This window comes from Condylura cristata, unplaced genomic scaffold, assembly GCF_000260355.1.
Source record: "Condylura cristata isolate star-nosed mole 26May11 unplaced genomic scaffold, ConCri1.0 scaffold00014, whole genome shotgun sequence".
In the NCBI taxonomy this organism is placed as follows: Eukaryota; Metazoa; Chordata; class Mammalia; order Eulipotyphla; family Talpidae; genus Condylura; species Condylura cristata.
This window is the reverse complement of record NW_004567115.1, coordinates 13,197,885-13,218,727: the sequence shown is the minus strand read 5'-3', so window position 1 is coordinate 13,218,727 and position 20,843 is coordinate 13,197,885. Positions and strand designations below refer to the sequence as shown.

At 49.5% G+C, this 20,843-nt stretch overlaps 1 protein-coding gene across 1 annotated transcript in view; it reads right to left on the bottom strand.

Annotated features, from left to right (window-relative positions):
* RAB6B (RAB6B, member RAS oncogene family) overlaps nt 1–20,843 on the bottom strand; it is a 60,320-nt gene that overhangs the window by 18,672 nt on the left and 20,805 nt on the right. The window contains exon 2 of the mRNA XM_004682189.2: nt 13,776–13,834. Within this exon, the coding sequence (XP_004682246.1) occupies nt 13,776–13,834 (59 nt within the window). The remainder of the gene's footprint in view (nt 1–13,775; nt 13,835–20,843) is intronic.

Below are 20,843 nucleotides of genomic sequence, written 5' to 3'. Positions count from 1 at the left end.
TTCTAAAACACAGCCCTGACACAGCACTCCCACTGCCCTAGGAGACATCCAAACACTTCCCCCATTTCATGGCCCCCTTGCTGGCCTGCACAATACACTTCAGTGATAATACTGCAGTCAAGACTTCACACAAAGTCACCTGTTGTTCCTGTGCCTCTGTCCACTGATGCTGTCCACTCTTCTGGAATGCTCCTTCACAAGGCCAAAGGCTACTCAAAGCTCAAGATTCAGCAACTTTGCAGCTCATGTTCTGAGTCCACAGGTTGCTCCCAGGATGCCTCATTTAGTGGCTTCTCCCAACTGGTGTTCTCTAAGGTCAGTTTCCCTTATCAGCCAGGGATTTGATGATTCTCAGCATGTAGTGAGACCACTGGCTTCAGAATCACAGCAGGAGCTTGTTAAGCATGCAGACGCTTGAGCCTCCCCTAGACACAAACAAGCCCCGGGCCTGTCAGTTTGGGAGTGAGATGCCTCATTTGTGTGGTAAAGCTTACAAACAACTGCTACGCTCCTGCTGTAATCAGTTCCAGGAGTCTGTGGTGCCCAGGAAGAGTGTGAGAGACACAAAGAGAGCCTTACCTGTGGGAGTAAGGGCCCAGGCCACTGAGGTGCTGGTAGCACAGGTTGGGTTCAAAGTCAGCTCTCCCTGACTGCAAACTAGTGCTCTGGACTATTCAGCCATAGTCCCTCTGCGGCCTGAAATCCCTTCATTTCTGTAGCTGTCACTGAGTTTGTGCGGGGGATCACACACTGTCTGGCTCCCTGTTGGCAGAATCTTACGGTCATTAGACATAATAGCTCAGCAGAGTCCACTTAGGAGGTTCATTTGCATTTTAACTACAACAAAAGTCAGCTCCCTAATACAGAACAGAACAAAAACTTTTAAGATAGCCTCACTGGGTCTTCACTACTGAAAATGGCTAGCTCCTTAGCATCATCGTTTACTTTTTCAGACACAGGCAACAACAGTTGATACCACACTGCACCAGATGGAGCCGGCTCCTCCCTCCCAGACAGGCCACATCTGCAGGGAGAAGGTGGTCGTGGTCTTCCCGGAGCAGCTCCTTTCTGGCAAACAGTGATGTATTGGGCACTTATTCAATTCTTCATTCCCCTGCGCAGACAAACCCTTTAAGGACTGTTCTCTCCCTGACACGTCCTTCTGCATGGTTAATACCTATTCAGAGTTCAGAACTTAGCCTTGAGCTTCAACCTTGTGGAGGAGTAAGATACACAGCCCTGACAGCTGGCGAGGACTAGGGCAGGCCCAACAAGGGGGACTGACTTGTCAGGGAAGGTGGGGCCACCATGACAGTGGGTGGGTGAATACTGACTTTGCAGCAAGTAAAGCTGGGGAGTCTTGGATGCTGGGAGTGGTAAGGAGAAAATTCCAGATGGAGGCAACAGGGGAGTGCTACTTTTGGTAATGGCAGAGCTGTTAGGAGACCAAGCGTCTTTCAGAATGCTATAAAGAACTCCGAAACAGAATATAACAAAACAACTGTCTGGAGGCTCTGGAAAGGAACCAAAAGTAGATGAAACTGGAGGGGAGCCAATGCTCAGAAACAGGGAATGTGGCTCTGTCTTTAGGACTGCTCTCTCACCCTGAGGGCAACCTCACCTGGAGTCCAGGATGGCTAGGAAGCTCTCACTTTTCAGGATGTCTAAGGAGAGGACAGACTGCAAAGCTACCAAAGAAGACAGAAAGTATGAAAAATTCTGTAGGTGAAAAGCTGAAAATTCTGCATAAAAATGTCACCAAATTGCTGACTAACCAAGCAGACCACAGCACTCCACCCCACCAAAGATGGAAAACAAAACATACACAAATGAATCTGAATGAAGTTTAAGTTGCTAAGTTGCAGCCCACCACACCAAAGAGAAGGGAGAATTTGGTCCAACTGAAACTGTAGCAAAGGAACAAACACAATGCACACTGCTTTTCTCAATATGTAGGCTGTACCTCCCAATTAGTAAGCATGTGAAATGAAAACCAAAGTTAGATGGAGAACAACCCTGAAGTGAACCAGATGTTGAAAGTAGCAAGTTTTTTTTTAAGTACATTTATGCTCAAATATATAAAGAAAAATATGAGCATAATGAAGACAAAGATTTTTAAATCTCAGCAAAGAATGATATAGAAGAGCTAAATACAAATTTAGAATGGAAAAATACAGTATCTGAAATTTTAAAATTACTGATGTGTTTAACAGTAGAAATGAAGTAATGTACTTGAAAATAGATTCCTGAAAATTATCCCAAAGTATGGAACAACCAACAAGAAGAATATCCACCATGTAGGTGGGCCACACTCCCAGAAACCGTCACGATTCTGTAACTTGCTTGGACCCATAGACGCTGCCTTCCAGAGGTCAGTGCAAATCACACGGAGGTGAGCGGACACGGACGGGAACATGCATGTTTTGAGTGTGTGTGAATGGACACATGGCTGGGTGAAGACACATACGTGTGCATAGACCTGTTATTAGCGTGAGAAAGTATGTGTATGGAGGTAGGAAGGGAACCCTGGGGGAGTGTAAAGACGGGGTGGGTGGGAGTCACTTCTGCTTTGTAGGCATATGCCAAAATGCCAGGCAATGGCCACAGCCCTGGCAGTGCCAGGAGGTAGAGAAGATGAAATAATCAGGAAGCTTCCTAGGTCCTTCAGGGTTGAGTTCGGCCAGCCGGCCAGCCTGGGCTCCCTGACCAGCCCATGGCCAGCCCTGGGGGCTCAGGCATGCAGCTTGCACAGATCCCTGCCCAAAAAGACCTGGGTAGGGTCATGGCTCAGAGACCTTGGGCTGTTTTCAGCAGCCTGTGCCAAGGCTTTTGGTTGACTGACACGCCTGGAAGAACACTGGACTGGAGAGTCCTGAAAAAAATAAGACTCTCCAGCCCTCAGCTATTCACCTCTAAAATGGGGATAATCACAGTTTCTTCAAGGACTCTTGGATCAAATGAGTGAGACTACATGTAGGTGCTGTGCAGAAGCAAAGTGACCAAGAGATTTCCCAAAAAAGCTAAAAAAACACACCCCACTGGAGACCTAAGGATGTGCCTCAGTCTGTGTGAAACACAGCCCATAGGACAGTAAGTCTACAGGGGAGAAGCAAACTGTCATCAGCTGTTTCTGGGATAGCCTGTAATGGGGCGCCATAAAACCTGGACACAGGCCAGGCCCTGAGGGGTCCTGCACTGAAGAAACAAGAGCAGCCTTAAGTAGCCCAACAACGTTTCCAAGCTTCTCTGCCCTGGGAACCATTGTTCTCAGAAACCCTATTAACATCACATAAACTAGTGTTCCCAGAGCTTCAGAAAAGGCTGACCCTCAAAGAGGTGGGTTCCACAGGAGACCGCATCCTTCTTCCACTTTGCCATGGAGTCTTAGTCAAAGCAATTCTCTCTAATCCATTTCCTTTTAAAAGGTGTGGAGTAGGCCCTCCCTGGTGGTGCAGCAGGTTAAAGCACTGCACTAAGAAGCTTAAGCCAATTCCGCATGAGTTTGATCCCCGCCTGCCCCGGAGGTGACCACATGGCACCGCAGACCTCTCCTGACCCGCCCGCTGCTCCCCTCAGCAGTGTACTTCGTAGATCTGCCTGTTCTGCTTCCTACTCTGTCTCTGGTGAATCCTCTCACCCTCCGCATCTCTGGCCTGGACCCCAGTTCTGTATGAATAAATAAATAAATCTTTAAAAAAAAAAAAAGGGTGTGGAGTAAATTAGTAATTCTATTAACTATTCCAGAGGGACATAAAGAGGATATCAAAATGCTGTGAGTAGCAGGCTTAAATTTGGGGACCCTCCTGCTGCTCTATGACCCCCATGATACTCTCCCCATCTCTTTGGCTGCGTTGCTGCACCCCCCTAGACTACTGATACCCCTCTCTATGCCTTGGGCTTTACACTGCTGCTACCCCAACCTGGGAATCCTTATTTATTCCTTTAATATCATCATGCATGCAAACTGTGCTGCTTATGAAAAATGGCAGGCACCTCACTTTATACAAAAGCTTATGTGTATGTGGAAGCTTAACCAGCACAGATTTCATATCTGCATCCACTTTTATCTTCTTTGGAGGGTGGTATTAAACAGTGTCAAGCAGGGCTCGGATACACAGTGCTGAGTGACGGTAGGTTACACACCTCCCTCTCACAAAAGCTTCCATTGGCCCAGCTGCTCCCCAAGGAAAGAGATGTTTCCTGAGGCACTTGTTGAAATCTTCTTTGCTATGTGCATTTATTATAAAATATAATTTTGCATCCACATTTTGACAAGACATAGTAATAAAGTCTGCAGCAGAAATCTGCATGGCAATTTGCATAAATTGACTGGAGACTTTCTTCTCAGTAAGACAAATTATGAAAAAGACCAAGTGTGTCTTCTTTGAGTCTTGGCCAGGCCTTGGTCCACGGCTGGGGAAGCATCCATTACTGGCGGAAAGCAGCTGGGCACGACAAACCCTTGACAATGAAGCTGCTGTTGGCGCTCTGCACCACCAACCATGGACTGAGAATATTAGGGGTAAAGCCATGCAAATTAGGATGCAGATGAGGCTGGCACAACTTATGGATTCAGACTGGCAAGCTTGTGCTGTAGGGGCAGGAGACAGCAGCCTCTGGAAAACACACTGCACAAGATCCATCCTCGCAGGAGCCTCACAAGTGCTCAGGGTGGGGGTGGTGGCTTGAGGCCACAACACAGATGCCTGGATTCTTTCAGACACCTCAGCCTCCACACTACACAGGCCTGGGGCCACAATGGAAAGTGACTTGTGCTAGTCACCACCTAATTTAAATATGTATTGATTATGCTTTTATTTCCTAGCTGGAGAGGCATCAACCAGACAAGATGCACCATCCAACTTTAAATAAGGGGTTACATTTCATCATAATCAGTCAGCTTCTTCAAAAGCTGCACAGATGCTCAGATATATATGGCCGAAGCTCCCTGAGTGGTCTACTAAAGGGTCATAAATGATCCTTGTGGGCGAGCCCCCTCCCGGTCTATAGTTCCCAGGGGCAAAAGATCTCAAGAAGATGGGCTATGTAGATGCATGGGCTGAGGTGTCTGAAAGAATCCAGGGCTGCCCAAAATGTCAGCTACAAAGCAAATTAGGATTCTAAAATTTGAGCAGAGAGTTGCAACAAGGGTCCATCCGAGTTATTATCAGTGGATTTACTCAATACCCATCACAATGTGCTACTGTCCACTGCCTAGAGCCCAGAGAAGTGAAATTCAGTGACTATGGGGCCCAATTCTGCTCAATAAGGCAAAAGCAGCAGTCTGCTGGGGAGGGAGGGGACACTAGGAGGCGCTGGCTTTCTTGGTCTGACAGGTCATGTCCAGAGCAACAGCCAGGCTGCACAAAGAGAGGACACACACAGTAAGCGGAGGACAGAGCAAGAGCTCAGCCCTTGGCCTCAGCCTGAGGCTTCACAGCACAGCTGCGCCTCCGTCAGGCTGGTGGCGACTCCCTGAGCCTGGAAAACCAGAGCCCTTGGGTGTTCAAGCCGCCTTCTGCCAGCTCTCTGTACCAACAGGAGACCATATTACTAATGCCATAATGAGAGGAGGAAAGGGCACAGGAGAGGAGGGAGGGAAAAAAAGATCCCAGAGCACTGTCCACAGCAAGCACTTAGATGAACAGAGGGCCCAGTAGGCCTCTGAGGTGGGGGGGGGGTAGGGGGGCAGTGTCAGTGGTCATTGAGTGGTCAGATGATTGAGTTCAGGGATATTGCACTATATGAGGTTACCACCTCACATTTTTACCACAGAATCTAATATTTGTAAACTGGAACTCCACTGTGTTAACACAGCAAAATCATTAGGTTGCCTGAGCTAGCAGAGAACTACAGTCTAGCGTTCTAGAGAAGCGTGGCGTCCAGCAGCCTCAGGCAGGGCCGCAGGCTCAGCACAATGCATGTGCGGGGGAGGCTGGGATGCCCACAAGTTCCCATGAAGGTAACTGTTCATTTCGTCATTTATTGATCTAGTCTGCTGCATAGTCATTGCTGCCTTTGCTTTTGTCTTTTCTACGCTGTATGTAGTAATGTACACTGTACCAACTGTATTTTGGCCAATTAAATTTTTCATCATCCTGGCCTTAAAACCTGTATATGCTATGGCTTAATAGAAATAAACCACATTCCTACTGGTGGAGTCTGAGGTGACTGGTCTAGGTGATGCAGGGATTGAATCCTAGCCGCAGATTTGTAAGGTGAAACATGCAACACTAGAAACTAGAACACTGGCCTGGGTCCCTCAGCTAAGAGACAGGGATGTGAAGCCAGGCCTCCCCTACACACGCCACTGTTTTGAAGGGGAAACAAAGAGCTGAGGTACAAGAGGACTTGCTGGATCCTGAGTCTTGGTGTGCTGCTGACCATTTCTGCAAGGGGTGGGGGACCAAGTTCTTGTAAGGGTCACCCAGTGGGGACACATGACACCTTGGCTGCCATGAGGAAAGGCCATTCTTAGTTTTCCACCTCCTCTCTGCACACTGACCCAGAAAATGTATCAGCTCTTAGCGCTTCAGGAATCCAGTCACCAACCTCTCATTTTAATTCCATGATTACTTCCCACTCAACTTCATTTTTCATTGTACTGTTGGCACTGATATTCTTTCAGGGTATCTGGAAACTCAGGGTCCACTTGGGCCAATGCCTCTGTCACACCCTACAGACCCAATCTGTCTTCCACTGTCTTGTTGGGCTTCATTTTGACTTTCTCACACACCCACAGCACTGGATCGTTACACCTCAGGCTGCCATAAGAGCTGCTTCCAGAACAAGCAAACATTCTGACCTCCGATGAAGCTGCATCAAATCTTCCATGTCCTTTCTGGCTTGCCTCCTCACCCCCTCCTCCAAGAATTCTTCCAACTCCACTAACCAGCCACTGAGCTCTGTCTTGTCTGACTCCATATAGCCAAAGGACACCAGCAGCCTGTGACTCTTCTACCTTCTACCTATGCATCACGCCTCACTGCTGAGAGGGAGGAGGGGCAGGAAGTTGTGTGGATGATAACAGTGGGTCTGTTATGACGTGAGCCCAGTGACCTCTCCAGAGGTAGCCACATGGGGTCTGCCCCTCACCTTTGCCATCTCAAGTCCCCAGAATCTGGCTTCTTGCTGACCTGCAGCCTGGTCATCCTACACCATCCTGCACCCTTCTGAGTGGAGAGCCCAGTGCAGAGAGGTGAGCATACAGCCTGGCATTGATGGACCGCAATGCACGCACTCCACTGTGGCTCCCGGATGGAGACAGCACTTCATGCCCTAGCCACCTCACCTCTACCCAGCTGCCTCACCCGGTGCCCACACAGCACACAATCTGGCTCATCAGCATCTCCTGTCTCCCTGACCGAGTGCTCCAGGCCACGGCCACAAGAGCCATGTTCCTCAGGTCTAGGATTCTGACTACCCTCCTCCAGGTGAATCTCTTCTGGGGGACACACCAGTGCCCCCACTGCCCATCAGAGGAACGACAATCTCCTGCTTGTCTCTTTGCTGCCGTGAGCTTTGTGATGGCTTCATTCACCTCCTTGCAGTTGCCCCACTGACAAAAAGGTGCCCAATACCTTAGCATCTTACCCCCAAGTCCTCCAGGTATTTCTTTCCCAACCCTTTCCTATTCTATGGCCCTGGGGTGGGGGAGAATGGAGAACCAGAGACAGGAGTCTTTTAAGTATAGAAGTGCCCAGGGACCCTCTGCCTAGATCCATTCCCAAGTCCTTTTCCCTGACTCTCAGCACCAGTTTGGGCCCACAGCAAAGGTGGTAAGGCTACTGTAGCTGGAGTCAGCTGCCCAGGTCTGGCAACCCTGGGGCAGCCTATCTGAGTCTGGCTGAACAAGCATCAGCAGAACTTGCTACCCTGAACAGAAAGGCCTCAGAGCATCAAACAGCACAGTGGACAAAGTACAGCTTTCTTTACATCATGATCCCGCACAATGCACCCCCTCCCACCCCAGCACCAGAGACAGAGCCTCAAAAAGGCTAACCTGAGTTGTGGGGTGAAATCTGTGGGTGGGGGCAGGTGATGGTATGGAGGCACAAGCAGTTGACTGGTTGGACCAGTAGACTCAATGATGAAGTCCCAGAATATATCTTGACTTTACTAAATCAAATATAATGCAAAGAAATGTCAGCTCACTCTGAGAAAACTTATGAGAACACACGCAGGGGAATGGCTCCCAGGTCAGAAGCTGGGCCAGCACATTAAGGGACACAGGGACTGAGAGCATGGAGGGGGCCATGCTGGGAGAAAAGTGGGGGCGCGCTCTATTGAAGTCCAGGCGGAAAGGTCATGCTCTCAGAGCCAGTCTGATCCCACAGTACTGAATCCAGGGGCCACAGTACTGAATCGTGCCCCCCTCATTCTGTCTACCTGTAACCTCAGAATGTGACTTAAGTTGAAAAGTAAGGTCTTTGTATATGTAATACGTTAAGAACCCCAAGATGAGTACAACCACTATGGAAAACTGTTTGGAGGTTCCTCAAACTGCTAAACATGGAGCTTCCCTACGACCCAGCGATCCCACTCCTAGGTATTTACCCAAAAGACACAAAAACACTGATTGAAAAAGATACCTGCACCCCCATGTTTATTGCTGCTTTATTCACCATTGGAAAGACATGGAAGCAGCCCAAATGCCCAAAAGTAGATGACTGGATTCAAAAGCTGTGGTACATATTCACAATGGAATATTACTCAGCAACCAAAAAAAGAAACACATGTCTTTTGCAGCAACATGGATGGAGCTGGAAAAGATCATGCTTAGCGAGATAAGCCAGAAAGAAAAGGAAAAATACAGGATGGTTTCTCCGATATCAGGAACATAACGGAACAGGCGAGAAAATAATGATAATGATGAACAGCTACATACCAGAGACATTGGGGGGGGTACAGTGGGGAATGAGATCAAAAACAATGAGTGGAGGGAAATGCACTGGACTCTGGGGACGGCACATGGGTGATCTGGTGATCAGAAGCCCAAGGGGATTGCAACTGAGATGGAAAAATGCACAAAATGATGTAAAAATAAACTATATATATATATAAAATACCAAGAATGGGATTCTATTATATATATAGAATCCCAGGATGAACAATCACCCTGGAGTTAGGTGAGGGCCTCCAACCAGCAACTGGCGCCCTCATGGGAGGGGAGGACATGCAGACATGCAAGACAGCCACGTGAGATGGGGGTGGAGACTGGTGCTGCAACCCATGCCAAGAACACCTGGAGGCCCAGGGGCTGCAAGGCAGGGAAGGATTCTTCCCCAGAGCCTTGAGGGGAGCATGGTTCTTGGGAAGTCAATTCCAGACTTCCAGCCTCCAGATGGTGACGGAATGTCTTTTTATTGTTTTTAGCTGCTGGGTTTGTAGTAACTTGTTCTAGTAGCCCCTGGAACTCCGAGATCCAGGAAGAGGAAGAAAGTAGTCTAGGGCAGGGTAGGCAGGAATGACAGTGAGGACGGCTGAAGCTGAGAGTTCCTCAGACAACCCCACAGCCTGTGAGGGTGCAGCGGGCAAGCCACTCCTTCCTTTCCCAAAGGTGCCATGGACACAAAGTGCCCAGGACAGGCAAAGCTCCCCCAGAATTCAAATCTGGCCCTCCCTGGTGGGGTAGTGGGTTAAAGCACAGCACTGCAAGTGAGCAGCAGCTGCTTCAGGGTGAGTTCAATCCCTGGCTGCCCCGAAGGTGACGTGACCCACATGGCACAGCAGCCCTCTCCTATCTCACCCGCTGCTCCCCTCAGCAGTGTACTTCATCAGTCTGCCTGTTCTGCTCCCCACTACTGTGTCTGGTGAATCCTCTCACCACCCTGGCACCCCCTGGCCTGTACCCCAGTTCTGTATGCATAAATGAATAAATCTTTAAAAAAAAAAAGAAGAAGAAGAAGAAGAAGAAGAAGAAGAAGAATGCACCTCCACTCTCCACTCTGCTTCTCCTGGAGCAGCTGGAGGGGAGCCAGGACCTCTCCTTGACAACCTGTCAGGCTGGTTCCCTAATTTGTGCTGTGGTGAGTGGTCCATGGAAGGACAAGTGGCTCCAGGACTGGCTATCAGTTCATCTCAGTCACTTTTGAAATTTAAAGAATGCGATGCCTCAGCTAGCCTGTGAGTCTCCTCGCCAGCTGCCGTGCAGTCGAGAGAGAACCCATGAGGCATCCAGAGAAACTCTAGCAGAGGATGGCTACCAAATCCCCCACCCTCTTTCACCCCCAGGGGCAGCCTGAAGAGGCCTGAAGTCTCCCATTATGGCCCAGGACCCGGCCAGCAGGTGTGTTCACTTGTTCTGGGGAGGGGTTGCTGACCCACACAGAGCACTGCCTCCCCACAGTCCTGGTGCCAGAGGTTTCTTCTGGAATAAATTTTGAAAGTATTTTTTAGTGGAGAATTTATATAAGAAGTATTTACAGACATGAACCTCACCAGGCTGCTTGAGTCTTGATCTTTTACTTCTTCAAGTAACTAGATTAGATGCAGTGATGGGAGGGGTGGTGAGAGTCCGGGGAGCAGATGTGTCAAGAGGAGAATAAGGTGTGTGTGTGGTGGGTGGGGGAGGGTGCCAGGCAGGAGGTGGCAGAAGACCTGCTCTCCTGCCCACAGGATGACAAGGTGGCATCTCCTAGGGCCTATCTGAGAGGTGTAACAGGGGAACTCAATTCTGTCAGCAGGTTTCCATGCCAGCCCCTTGGGGCCTCGGGCACATGCAGTCTCAGCAACGGAGACTTACTGGCTGCTACAAAAGATGAGGCTGCAAACTCTCTGCCTTCCGTGCCCGGGTAAGGGCAGGGCCAGGCTCCAGGGCCAGGCCGCCCGCTTCTGCTGTCTCTCCAAACACAGTAAACGCTTGATATCTCAACATCTGTCCTCAGAGAGAAGGAGCTGGAGTGTGTAGGTGGGGCAGACAGGACCAGAGACTCTGACAAGGAGGGCTGTCCTGTACTGGCCCTCAGTTAATCAAGGAAGCCGGGAGGGGGGAGCTGCAGGGCTGTGCTAGGTGTGCTGCAGTCACTCCACAGGGACTGTCCTGATGGACAGGATGTTTGGGCGGGGAAGGGACAGCTAGGAACATCTCCCAGGTCTGTAGCTCTCATTGCCTTCCAAAACCTCTCTTGCACCATGTTAAGATAAACAAAATAACATTGCCCCTCCTGATCTCCAGAGGGTTCATTAAAACACAAATGCACAGAATTGGGGTTCTGGCCTCCCAGCCGAATTACCATTTTGCGGGTATCATCTAAAGAAATTCTACCTGCTGCAGTAAAAGAAAAGCCACAGCTTTTCCACAGCGGGCAACGGCTTCTCTCTGGGCCTTCTCCCCTTTCTGACACGTGGGGCCTCTGCGGCCTATCAGTCGGGTGGGGTTTAAGCACCAAGGCAGACAGTGTCTTGCTAAGAAACTTTGGTACCAACAGGTACTTGTGACACCAGCTCTGGCCAGTCTCTGCGCGTGGTCCATGAATGCAGCAGTGGTGCCCCAGGAATCCCGGAATCCATCCCGGAGCCAGGGCACAAAGGTGCACCTGTAAGTCTGGAGGCTAAATGAGCCCTGAGGACACCATGCTAAGGGAGAAGGTGTCACGGGACGGGGCGAAGCACAGGGAAAGTCTCACCCACACTGCAAACCTGTGCTCTGAGCTGTGATGAATTTTTCACAGCAGTGAAAAAGAGAGGAAAGGGCATCCCAACAGAGGTGACACCATGAGCCAAGGTGCAGAGACTGCTTGACGATGTCACTGTGGGAGCAAGAAGGGAGCACCCTTGGCATGCAGACCACCAGTGGGCAGTGGGAAACAAGGTTGGAAATGGGGTTTCGCTGATATTTTGAGGGACTTGAACACAACAGGAAGTAGCTGAGGCTTTGGTCTACAGCAATGAGGAAGACTGCAAAGGTCCTGAGGCTGTCTCTGCCACCCAGCACACTAAGAACACCAACCAGCTGAGAATCATCCCGTTCAGCAGGATGCCAAAAGAGGTTATTATAAAGAACTTAATACTGGCCCTCCCTGGTGATGCAAGGGGTTAAATCATAGCACTATGAATTGTCTGCAGCCACTGCAGCATGAGTTCGATCCCCAGAGAGGAACTGACCCATACGGCGCAGCAGACCTTTCCTGCCCCACCCTGTGCTCTCCTCAGCAGTATATTTCAGTCAATCTGCCTGTTCTGTTCCCTGTCTCTGGTGAATCCTCTCACCCCCTGCACCGCTGGCCTGTACCCCAGTTCTTATATGCATAAATATTTTTTAATTAAAAAAACTTAATATTCAAAATCCCTAATATCAAAATTTCAAACACCTAATAATACACATGAGGTCTTTCATACATACACATAAATGAATGCAAGTCAGATTTCAGAAATGCAGTCTGCAGTGTGCTCATGTCAATGGAAGCAGTCACAGTTCCCGTGTCAGGTGAGGCCTCAGGGCCACCCGCCGTGGCTCTCAGCCAGCACAGACTTAGAGAGTGCAGCACAGACAGGTGTGGTCAAGACACTGCCCCAAAGCCACATCTACACTGTGCACATCACTGGGCCCCTTCCCAGAGCCTGTGTTCTACCCCAGCATCTGTCTTGCCAAGCCCACCAATAATCTGCACCGCAGCAGAGGGAAAGCAGGGAATCAGAAAGGCTGAACGAGACGTATCTGGGGTGTATCTGAGGCAAGCATGGACACAGGTCCAGAGGGAGAAAGACCAAGTGGAGACCTGGCACTGTGACCCAAGTGAGCTGCACTCTGAAATCTCAGCGTTCAGAAGCGCAGGCAGCTCTTAGCTCCGCAGTCCCGGGTGTGTTCTATAAATATTTGTCCTCTGAGAGCCCAGTGACAAAAGGATTCCATGACCAAATGCATTCAGGAGCTCCTGCATCCTCTGTGCTTCTTTCAGCAAATCAAAACCATACACTGATGCAATAAAGGCTCTGAGAAGTCCCTCAGTGGACCTGCTAACTTGATTTTCTTCACCGGTGTTCCCCAAATTTATACACACATTGAACCTTCCCTGCCTTTTGTTCCTCAAATAACACTTATAACAACAATCTCTTGCAACTAGTATCTTACAGAGCCACCGGCTTAGAAAAATCTGTTATAATTTGTCTCTGATTCAATGATGAAAATACCATTTTTCTTTAAAAAGCTGAAAAGGTAGTTTGGTATATTTTGGGTAAAGCTACAGTTGCAGGAAAAATTCAGCTCTTTAGCACAAACCTTTCTATTCATGAATAGGTCAGAGAAGTCAAACATTACTGATCCCCAAAAGCTCCTCCATCAGGGTAACTGATGCCCCGTCTAGGCCTCTGGCTGACCCCAAAATCACCCTCCAGTGCCAGAAGCCACAGAAATCATTCCATCCACCCTCTGCACATGTGGAGCCATGCAAACTGCTGTTCCGGGAAAGGAAATGCATCTACACTACGTGGTGTCCAACAAACATAACCACATGTACGAGGTCAGCTCCCAGGTAAACTAGCAACGCACTTGTTAGAACTGCCCGTGGGGCACAAGAGAATACAGACTGAAAAATGATTCTCTCTCCATATTATAAATATCTTCTAAGAGAAAGCTGTTTCCTGTACTAAGGTTTGGATTTTCAGAAAGCTCAGGGTATTCACTGGGCTGGAGCCAGAGCATAGACCGGAAGCGCCTTCACTGCCAAACGGACACTATAGGGCCAAGATCTGGTCTATAGGGAGCTTGGAGAGAGGGCATTGTGGTCCCTGCGGGGCAGTCAAGGCTGCAGACCTGGAGGTGCCCAGCATCTCACCTGGTACGTGTTGTCGAAGCTGTCGTACATGAACCGTGTGATCAGAGACGTCTTCCCGACTGCAAAACAAGAAGAGAGGGATTTAGCCATGGCATTTGAGCTAAGTTCCTCTAAACATAATTCATGTGCAGAAATCAGATAACCAAGTGCACCATCCACAGGAAAGGAAGGCAGACCCCCGGAGAGGGGTGCCAAGGCAAGTCTACCCCAGGCAGGCTGCAGGGCCAGAGGAGGTGGCCTCCCTCAGCCAGTCCCAGGTCTCCTCTGAACCACAAGAACCCAACGGAGGCAGGAGCCATATATGAAGAATCAGAGCACATGGCTACTAGATGTTCCTTTTCCATGGTTGGCCTCACGTGGAAATACGGCTTTGCCACCGGTCACAGGCAGGGGTGGAGGCAGGTAAACGTCAACAGGGCTCCCAGTCGCTGTGGCTACCTTGGACGCTCTCCCACATTTGCAGCTGCCTTCTAAGAGAAACCCGAAGTCTCTTGGGAATCCTACAAATGCTGCTAATTTCCCAAACTCCAGGGTTTGACTTCTGACCTAGTCCTGCGCAGATAGATCCCCTGGGGCCTGGCAGTGGCAGAAACACCTATTGCAGCACTTTTAACCACCTGGGAGGGGAGGAGTGGATGAAGGGACATTTGGCAGATGAGGCCCAGCAGAGTGCTTCTCTCCCCTATCCTACCGAGCCTGTGTCATGGCCCCTGGAGCCTCAGACGGGCACTTGCCCAGCTGAGCTTAGCTCGGGATCCTTTCTGCTTCGGGCTGCTTGCATAAGCCTGGCAGGGAAAGCAAGAGAGTCAGTGTCCCGCAGTCCTGCACTCTTTCTCTCCCTGGTTCTCCAACGGATAATGCACAGGCTTGGCCCAGCAGGATGGCTAGGCACGGCCTAGGGAGAACAACGCAAGGGGACTCCTCTAAGAAAGGCCCTTTCTGGTACTGAAGCCTCAATAGCATAGCAGATAGCAGGCAAGAGCCACCATCTTCATTAAAGAGAAGACAATTGACTTCTAGCCAAAGGAACATCTGATGTTCAAATTCAGATGCTGGCAATTGCTGCAAATTCAGATGGCCCAATCTTTGACCCACCCACAGCGGTTAACTGGGCTCAAATCCTAGCTGGGCTACAGTTTAGCTGTGTCACCCCGAGATCATCACTTTCCTCTGGACCTCAGTTCTCACTTTTAAAATGGTTGTGTTAATAGCAAAGACTTCAAAGAGCAGTAGAAATAATAAAGGTGCCAGGCATACAGAAATTCTTACAAGTGGAGGGAGGTAGCAGGTAACTGATATAGCTAAGGCAGTTTCCAGAAAGACATGGAAAAACACCATCATTACTGTTGTTTAATAAAGACTTTGACCCTTTGGTCATGGCAGAATACTGGAGTGTTTTTATTTATGAACCCAGTACAGTAACCACACCTGGGTTTTTGTGGCTCATGGTGGACTCCTGGGGGTGATGGTCGGGTATGGGAGACCAACCATGTGGTTAGAGTGAAGCTTTGAGCTGGATCAGTCTCCAGGAAGGAGGCTGAGGATGTGACTGAGTTCATTCATGTGGCTGATGGTCAATCAGTGGTGCCTCAGGGTTGGAACTCCAATCAGTAACGGTAGTAAAGCTAGGGGGAGCATCCTCATTGGTGAACTCACCAATGTGCCAGGAGGCTGAAGTGCCGAGATTCTAGGGTGAGGTCCTGAAAGCTCTGCCAGCGCCCGCTCAGACCCTGGCCCACAGGTCTCTTCATTTGCCTGGTCCTGATTTGCATCCTTTATAAGAAAATTGTAATGACAGTAGAGAGTATTTGGTCCTGTCCTGTTATGGTGAATTATGGAAACTGAGGAGGGCTGTGGGAAACCCCTGCCCTGTAGCCAGTTGTGGGTGTCAGAAGTGTGGGTGTCCTAAGCCCCTTTGGGGCTAGTGTCTAAAGTGGGGTGAAGTCTTGTAATGGACCATGTCTTTAAACACAATAAGCTGGATGCCTACTCTGAGCGAGTAGAGCCAGGACTGAGCTGCAGCACGACAGAGAAGCTGAACTTCTAGAACAACACCTCTGGGGTGAGCAGTGATACACCCGAGATCTCTATTTTTACCCTAGAGCTTCTGATAGAAATTGAATGTGTAAAGCGCTGCCCATACCTTGCCTGTCATCTCTGAGGCAAGGCGGTCACAGAGAGGACACGTAAGTGGCTTTTCCAGAGTGATTGTTCAGGGGAGCATCCTGAACTTGTAAGAAGCAGAATTGGGGGAATGTGCAGCATCCCCCTTTTCTAAGGGAGGTTGGGAAGTTACAGCCTCTTCCCCTAACAGGGCATACTTAAACTTTGCTGGGTAGTAATATGCCCAGTGTTGGGGGGAAAGCAGAAGACATGGGTTCTCTTTTCCCCATGGGGTCTTCTCTAGGGTTACTGGTTAGGCAGGAAGGAGGGACAGCAACATTACAGAAAGCCACTAAAGGAACAGGAGGCTCACAGAGTAGCTGCTGACTTCTATTATCTAGTCCCCGTCTTGCAACACCAGCCACCGGCAGTGGATTAGTACTCAGCGGGTGACCTCTAGGTAGAAGAAAATTCTAAGAAATTGCTTGTTGGAACTGTGCAGGATGAGTTTTGGATGCCAGTTCCAGACGATGGCACTTTTTTTTTTTTAAATATAATAGTTTATTTTTACATCATTGTGTGCATCTTTCCATCTCAGTTGCAATCCCCTTGGGCTTCCCATCACCAAATCACCCATGTGCAATGGCACTATTTTTCAACATTCCCACAAAAACTGTAACAGGTAGCACTTAAACCTGCATTTACAGAGAAGATTCCTGGCAGATATTTGTCCGCAGAAGAGACAGGCCACCTGCCTGCCTGAAGCTCACAGGAACGCTGAACTCAGTCCTCAGCACCATCCAGTTTGGTCCTCAGCTCCCCACTGCCCCCTTCTGCACAAGGGGAAATGAGTTAACAGCCAGAACTAGCAGGCCCAGGATGAAGGGGCCTGGCCAGGAACTGAGCTCCTGCCCCCGACCCTTTTTAGTATGCACACTGGGTTCCAAGGTTTTGCCAGGGCACTGCCTCCACTGTGGATGGCATGTTGCTCCCAGGAATGGCCTCTACCAAGTCAAGGCACCTTCTCCCTGGGATTGACTGGAGGCTCCTTGGGGCTTCTCCCCAAGCCCTAAGTGCTTGAGCCAATATGGAAGAAACTAAGAACCAAAGTGCCTTATAGGGCCGAGGAGAGCTCGAGAAGATAGGGTGAGCAAGTCTGAAGAGCCCTAGCGGAGCTCTGGACCTGATCACAGACTTACTGCTGATAAGCTATTCCTCTGGGCCCACTTTTCTCAGAGCAGAAACTTCCTTTTTCCTCCCCAGGACTTACCCCAAGCCACCCCTTGTTCTCTCCCCAGCTACCAGATTGGCCTTCCTGTTTAGACACCTCTAATTCTCCCTGAATTCCTAGTGCTTTGTTCCCAAGGCCCCCCAAGACTCTTCCCATCTGCACCATCAAATCAATCCATCACCCCCTCTCCAGAGTGATGGCCAGGCCACATATAGTCCTTATGCCCTACAGCAGAGCCCAGCACACTCCCGCATCAGAAATGCACGTACCCTCTCTATTTGGACAGAGTCCAAGTGGTGGCCCCCATTCCCTGCGGGGTACACCTGTACTCTTCAGTGTCCATCCCACAGCTCCAATTTGAGCAGGTCTGACCAGAGGGCCCTGAGCTCCAGGGTGGGGCTCACCTGTCTCCAAAGCCGGGCAACACTGTCCAACGTGCATTGCAGACACCGGCCTCTGGGAGGCTTCCTAGAGTCCTGGGCAGAGCTTGGTAAAGGAACCCCTGCTGCCCAGGCTCCCAATAGAGGAACTGACTGGGTACAGGGTCTGCCCTCAACCAAGCTCCTCTCCCTGCTGAAGAGCAGCAGCCCCCTAATTACCCCATGCTTTACCCTCTACAGCTGTCCACTCTCAGTCTCTCCATGAGAGGCAGCAGGACAGCTGGAGTCGTCACCTGTCTGGGCACTACCATTTGGCTGCAGTGAAGGGGAGGCCCATGAGGGACAGCAGCATCCAGCACTTGAACATCTTGGCCAGGGCTGGGTGAGTGGGAGAGGCAAAGACCCTCCCCGGTGGCCCTTCCAGCTCCCCACCAGCTCCTGGAGCCTAAGAGAGCTGTCCTGCACACGCAGCCTGTTCTCAAGGTCGCAATGCCCCGTGTCCCTCCAAACACCAGCTCCTGAACACCACTGGGCAAAGCAGAGCTTTTTCTGAATGTAAAGATTCAGCTCTGCTTGCAAGATTTTATTAAAAATAAGCAGGCAGATCAGTATTGAGCTTTTTATTCTCTCCCCTTATGGCTCAGCAATATTCTTGTAATCTTCTGGTAGTTTAGTCCCACATGATTAAGCAGGGAGACGCATTTTCCTCTCTCAAGCAAAAGAGGGTGAAAAAAATCATTATAGAGCATTTACCAGGGACCTCGAAGAAAGAAGAAAAGGGAAGTCGAACTCTTCCTGGGCTTCTACTCAGTACAGGACAAGTGAGGTGCTTCACTTAGGTTCCCCCATCATGATCCTGTAAGTCAGTAATAATCCCTAAGGCCCCAGGCTGGTGGAGTGTGCCAACAAGCCCGTTGTGCTGCCAGAGTCACTGCTCACACATGCTGCTGGGTTGGTCTATGGAAAGGTCCAGCCAGCAGCAAAGCTGGAGATCACAGGCTGAGGCCAGGGCCGGGCAGGCAGGCAGGCTGGAGGCAGACAGCTGTCCAGCTGTGGGAGGGGAGGGAACAGGGAGTAAGGGAATCCAGGCAGGGATAGCATGAGCAAGTGCAGGAAGCAGAGACAAAAGGCGCCTGAGAAGGGGCGGAGCGTGTCCAGGATGCACGTGCTATACACCTGGAGGGCTGGGGAAAATGGAGCCAATGTATCAGGGAGGGACACGGGATGGACACTGCTTACAGACACTTCATGTGGTCAGGGGTGGTGGTGATTTTTTTTTTTTTTAAGATTTATTTATTTGTGCATACAGAACTGGGGTACAGGCCAGAGACTCAGGGGCAGCGAGAGACTTCACCAGAGACAGAGTGGGGGTGGTGGTGATTTTAGCTAAAAATCTATCTCTTACCACCTCACCCCAGTGAGAATGGCACATCTTCAAACAACTAGCAACAACAAATGTTGGCAAGGATGTGGAGAAAAAGGAACTCTCCTGCACTGCTGGTGGGAATGCAAACTAGTACAACCACTATGGAAAACTGTTTGGAGGTTCCTCAAACTGCTGAACATGGAGCTTCCCTACTACCCAGCAATCCCACTCCTAGGTATCTACCCAAAAGACACAAAAACACTGATTGAAAAAGATACTTGTACCCCCATGTTATTGCTGCTTTATTTACAATTGGAAAAACATGGAAGCAGCCCAAATGCCCAAAAAAAGATGACTGGATAAAAAAGATGTGGTACATATATACAATGGAATATTACTCAGCAACCAAAAAAGAGAAACACATGTCTTTTGCAGCAACTTGGATGGAGCTGGAAAAGATCATGCTTAGTGAGATAAGCCAGAAAGAGAAAGAAAAATACCGGATGGGTTCACTCATAGCAGGAATATAATGGACCAGGCGAGAAAATAACAAAAATAATGAACAACCATATACCAGAGACATTTTGTGGGGGTGGAGTGGGGAATGGGATCAAAAATGGGATGGGGGGTGGGGAGAGAAATGCACGGGACTATGGTGGTGGCACACGGGTGATTTGGTGATGGGAAACCCGCGGGAATTACAATCGAGATGGAAAAAAAAATGTGCAAAATGATGTAAAAATAAACTTTTGTAATAATTTAAAAAATAAATAAATAAATAAAAATTATAAAAAAAATCTATCTCTGGGGTCACTTGTGGAGAGAAGGAGAGGTAGAAAGAGGCAAGGCCTTGGGGACAGAGGCCAGAACATGAGGCTTAAACCAGAACCTGGTCATCAAGGACTAATGAACTTTCAGAAGACTCTTAAGCATGGCAGTTCCGAATTCCCATGGTGGAACATAAAATATTCCCGACCCCCACATGCTCTTCTTAAAACATACCACTGTCACCATCCAGGGCTGCGTGATACCCTGGCCTAAGGCTGGTAGAAATGACTTTGTGTGGACCCCAGGCCAAGTGAGGAAAAGCAGCACAGCTTCTGTCTGGGGTGTGCTCACTCCCTCACACCCACGCAGCTAGTCCGTCAGCCCAGTTGCTATTGCTATGCCAGGTGAAAGCCCAAGGCAAGGGGCTCCCATCCAGTGGGCATCTACACAGAGACACTGCATGGCAAGAAACTAAGGCTTTCTTCCAGTCAACAGCCACTGGCCTGCAGCACACCAGCGGATGAGCAAGTCCCCCCGCCCCCACCACCAATCCACCTACCCCCACTCCCCACCTTCCAGCCACAACAAAGGTAAGGTGAACTCTAATGCTTTCCCTGCTAAGACCTGCCCAAATTACAGATACCGGAGGCACAGTAAATATTCCCCTCTTGAGCCACTAAGCTTTGGGTTGGGTTTATTTTACAGCCGTAGGTAATCAGTGGACAGACCTGTGCTTTAGGAAACAATGTGCATTGCTACAGGGAGCCCGAATGGGGACAGACGTCCAGCAAGAGTGCTCTGTTTTAGGTGGGGTGGGATAAGGTCGAGTTACCAGTCAGATTAGCGAAAGCTTAGGATGCTTCCCTGTCACCTGGCTCTATGACCAGCAGATGAAGCCATTCCTTGAGCCCCAGAAAACAGAACAAAGAGCAATACCAAGTAATTACCATGAAATCAAGTCACCCATGAAAGCATTCTTTAAAATAATCAGGGCAAAGCACGAACACCAGCACTTTTCAGGGAAGACATCATATCATGATTAACAATATCCATTCAATCGCATGAGCTGACAATCTAAGCTTATTTCCCATTAGCGGTGTTATCATCTAACAGTTATTTTCTTATGCAATGTGAGCCACTGACCCAGGGTCTTGGATCCTCAAAGGGCTGTCCAGGGAAGCTCAGTTCCACATTCCCGGGAGGTTCCACCAGTGCATGTG